General features: G+C 38.8%; 1 protein-coding gene across 1 annotated transcript; it reads right to left on the reverse strand.

Annotated features, from left to right (window-relative positions):
- Positions 1-546: 546 nt before the first annotated feature.
- LOC118349461 lies at positions 547-3,735 on the reverse strand. The gene is made up of 6 exons (XM_035694123.1): positions 3,052-3,735; positions 2,898-2,953; positions 2,655-2,776; positions 2,279-2,576; positions 1,056-1,711; positions 547-947 (listed from the first exon to the last, which is right to left on the reverse strand). Exons 1-6 carry the CDS (start codon positions 3,733-3,735, stop codon positions 547-549), a joined length of 2,217 nt encoding a protein of 738 aa, XP_035550016.1.
- Positions 3,736-4,088: the final 353 nt, after the last annotated feature.

Below are 4,088 nucleotides of genomic sequence, written 5' to 3' on the forward strand. Positions count from 1 at the left end.
GAACGCTTTCGACCGGTTCCGCTAGATTTCATCCCTAAAAGTATTTTTTTGGATAGAAATTTAAATTTCATCTCCAAAAACCTTTTAAAACGGACCTTTTGGGTCGAAATAGAGACAACTTTTTCATCTTTAATATTCTTTTGGGATGAAAATGCCATTTTTTGGGATGCAATTTTTCGTCCCAAAAAATGCATTCTCTTGTAGTGGTAACAAATGCGAGTATATATATCAAGTTTATAAAATGATACTATTGGTTGGTGAAGTTGTTAATTTTTGGTTTAATGAGAAAAAAAATAATAGTGAAGTTGGGATATAGCTAACAAGAAATAAGCGCGAAACAGCACCTTCTGTCAACTGCAAGACTCAACAAAATTTAATCGTCTTTTTTTTTTGAAACAGAAAATATAATTCCATTACTTCAAATCAAACAATACATGGCTTCTCAAGCAAAGTGACTGACAAAACTTCCGGAGGGCCCTCCTCTATCCATACTGATTCACTATCTAGATACATGCCTAGCTTTGCTGCAATATGAGCAGCTTTATTTCAAGGTCTCTTAGTAAACTTTAAGCTCCAATCTGCTTGTCCCTTCATAAAGAATTGTATATCTTCAATCAACAGCCCTTGCCATGAATGGTTGTTGTTATATCCATTGAAACTATCCACTACTACCTTTGCATCACCCTCGAGCACTACCTGGTATAAGCATAACTCGTGGCACAGCTTGATGCTTCTTAAAAGTGCATAGCATTCTGTAGAGAATGCAGAACAAACATGACTTTTTGGAGCAGAAACCACAGCTAGCACCTCTCCTCTGCTGTTCCTCACCACTATGCCAATTCCCATCAACCTCTTCTCATAATCAAAAGCATCATCAAAGTTTAACTTATAAAAAGGATCTGCTAGTGGCCTCCATTCTACTGCATTGATCTGTGGAAGTGGTCTGTCTGCAACATAAGTTAATCTCACCTAAGATTCATGAAAAACTTCTACTTCATTCAAAGCTGATTTAACTAAAGCAAGTGGACTATGAAAAATGTTTTTAAAGACAAAACAATTCCTTCTAGCCCAGATCTTGTAAAGAATAACAGCCACTCGATCTAGCTGCACAACATCCAACCTGTTAACCATGTCCAACCATAACAATCTGAAATCCTTATAACCAGAGCACCATTTGTTTAGAGGACTCTCTCTCTCCCCCCAAACATCCATCGTAGCAGAACAATTCCATAGAACATGAATAACATTCTCCTCGTTGCTTTGACAGATAGGACACAAGCCATCTTCCACAATTTGTCTTTTCAGTAACACCTGTTTTGTAGGCAGAATGTCAGTAAGTGCCTTCCATAAAAAGTGTTTGATGTTCCCTGGGACATGTAACTGCCAGAGATTCCTCCATAGCTCTTCTACAACCACTCCATTCGAAGCTTCACCAACAAACTGTTGTTTGATAAGGCAATCCAAGAAATAAGCACTCTTCACAGAGAAAACACCCTTTGCATTGCTCACCCATATCATTTGGTCACTGTTATTCCTCAAACTGAGTGGAATACTACAGATTTGTAGTGCCTCATTAGAGTTAAAAACTCCTTCTACTAAGTCAGTCTTCCATGTTAAAGAATCAGCATCAATCAGCTCAACCACTGTTGAGTCTGTAGGTAGCCTATTGATAGGGGTTTGAACTCGATAAGTAAGAGGCTGTGGAAGCCATCTGTCATGCCATATTTGAATGCTATGTCCATTCCCAACCCACCACACTACCCCTTCTTTGACCAAATTAATAGAAGACCAAATGCTTCTCCTTATGTGGGAAGGAGAATAACCTGGCTTAGAGTCCAAAATATTACAATTTTGGAAATATTTCCCCTTATAGATCTGTGCCACCAAGGAATTTGGTGCTTGAAGTAATCTCCAAACTTGTTTAGCCAATAGGGCCCTATTAAAGCTAGTTAGGTTCCTAAAACCAAGGCCTCCTTTGTTTTTTACTTCCCCTAGTCTGTCCCAACTCCTCCAATGAATGCCCTTACCTATTTTCTTGTGACTCCACCAAAATCTAGAAATCATAGCTTCTATTTCTTTTAACAAAACAGATGGTAAGCTAAACACACTCATGGTGTATGCCGGGATAGCTTGCAAAACACTCTTAATAAGAATTTCCTTTCCTGCTACCGATAACATTTATGTTTTCCAGCAATTAATTCTTCTCCAAACCTTCTCTTTCAAACATCTAAAAGTGTTATACTTAGACCTACCTACCATAGTAGGTAAGCCTAAATACTTATTGTAATTTCCACATAAAACCCCATTTGTAGACTCAATGATCAACTCCCTTGCTGCAGTGACAGTATTTGAACTAAAGAGTATAGACGTTTTTTGCTTCTTCAGAGTGTGACCTGAAGCACACTCATACTGCCACAGGATATGTTCTATGTGATTCCACTCCTCATGCTTTGCTTTATAGAAAATGACATAGTCGCCTGCAAAAAGAAGGTGATTAATGGGCATGCCTCCCCTAGAAGCAGCAACAACCTTAAGAAGACCATCTCTCTCAGCTTGTTGGAATAAAGAACTGATGCCTTCAGCACATAGGATGAATAAATAAGGAGACAATGGGTCTCCTTGTCTAAGGCCTCGAGAAGGGAAAAAAATATTACCAGGAACCCCATTTACCTTAACAGAATAAGTAACAGATTTTACACAAGTCATTATCAAACCTGTCCACTTGTTTCCAAATCCCAGTTTCAACATCATTGCTTCCAAAAAATCCCACTCCACTCTGTCATATGCTTTGGACATATCCAATTTAATGGCCATACTTCCCACCTTACCTTTTTGTCGAGACTTCATAGTATGAAGGAGTTCATAGGCTACCATAATATTATCAGTTATGAGCCTACCTGGGATAAAAGCACTTTGGTTCCATGAGATAACCGTAGTCAGCACTTTTTTCATTCTGTTTGCCAAGACTTTAGAAATTAGCTTATATAAAACATTACATAAGCTAATGGGTCGAAAATCATTCATAGAGGAAGGAGAGTTAACTTTTGGTACCAAAGCAATCAAAGTATGATTTAGTCCTGCAGGCATAACTCCATTGCTTAAGAATTCCAAGACAGCATTAGAAACATCCGTTCCCACAATATCCCAGTGATCTAAAAAGAAACCAGCACTAAACCCATCTGCCCCGAGAGATTTAAAAGGAGACATTTGTTTTAAGGCAAATAGTACATCCACACTTGAGAAACCCCTCTCCAAATCTAGTCTCATGTCATCAGAGATTCGAGTGTCCACTCCTGCTAAACACTGCATAATGATATCTCTAGGAGGATGAGTAGAGAGAAATACCTGAGAAAAGTGCTGCCCAAAGCCAAGCAAAATTTCTCCAGGTTCTGTCAAAAGCACCCCTTCAGCAGTGACAACTTTTTGGATTGAATTATTCTTCTTCCTCTGATTGACACAAGCATGATAAAACTTAGTATTACGATCCCCCTTTTCTAGCCAGTGTTTCTTTGCCCTTTCCTTCCATTTGATGTCCTCTTGATCTAGAAGAAAATCTATATCCCTCTGAAGCTGTTTCCGAGCAGCCATAGAACACGGATCTTCATTTTGTTGAAGCTGATCCAACAGCATTGATTTTTCCTTAATGACTTTAGTTCTCTCACTATCCAAGTTCTTGCTCCATTTCTTGAGTTCTTTACTGCAATACTTTAGCTTCGACTGCACAGTATCTAACATATTGATCCTCACAGTTCAATTTTGCCATTCTAATGCTACTAAAGCACTGCAACCAGCTTCTCTACCCCAATTATATTCATACTTGAAGCTGCTAGAACCCCAGCTCTGAACTGCACTGCCCGAACCCCATTCTAGTACAATAGGTCGATGATCAGAACAAATAGCTGCCAAAGATTCAACCTTATACTGACAATAACCATTTATCCAATTCTGAGTAGCCAGAACTCTATCAAGTCTCTCCTTGATGTAAGTAGCATCTTCATGATGATTACTCCACATGTACTTCTCCCCTCTCCAGCCCAAATCATGTAACCGTCCCTGTTCTAAAACTTGTCTAAACAACTCCATTTGAT

Source organism: Juglans regia, chromosome 9, assembly GCF_001411555.2.
Source record: "Juglans regia cultivar Chandler chromosome 9, Walnut 2.0, whole genome shotgun sequence".
NCBI lineage: Eukaryota > Viridiplantae > Streptophyta > Magnoliopsida > Fagales > Juglandaceae > Juglans > Juglans regia.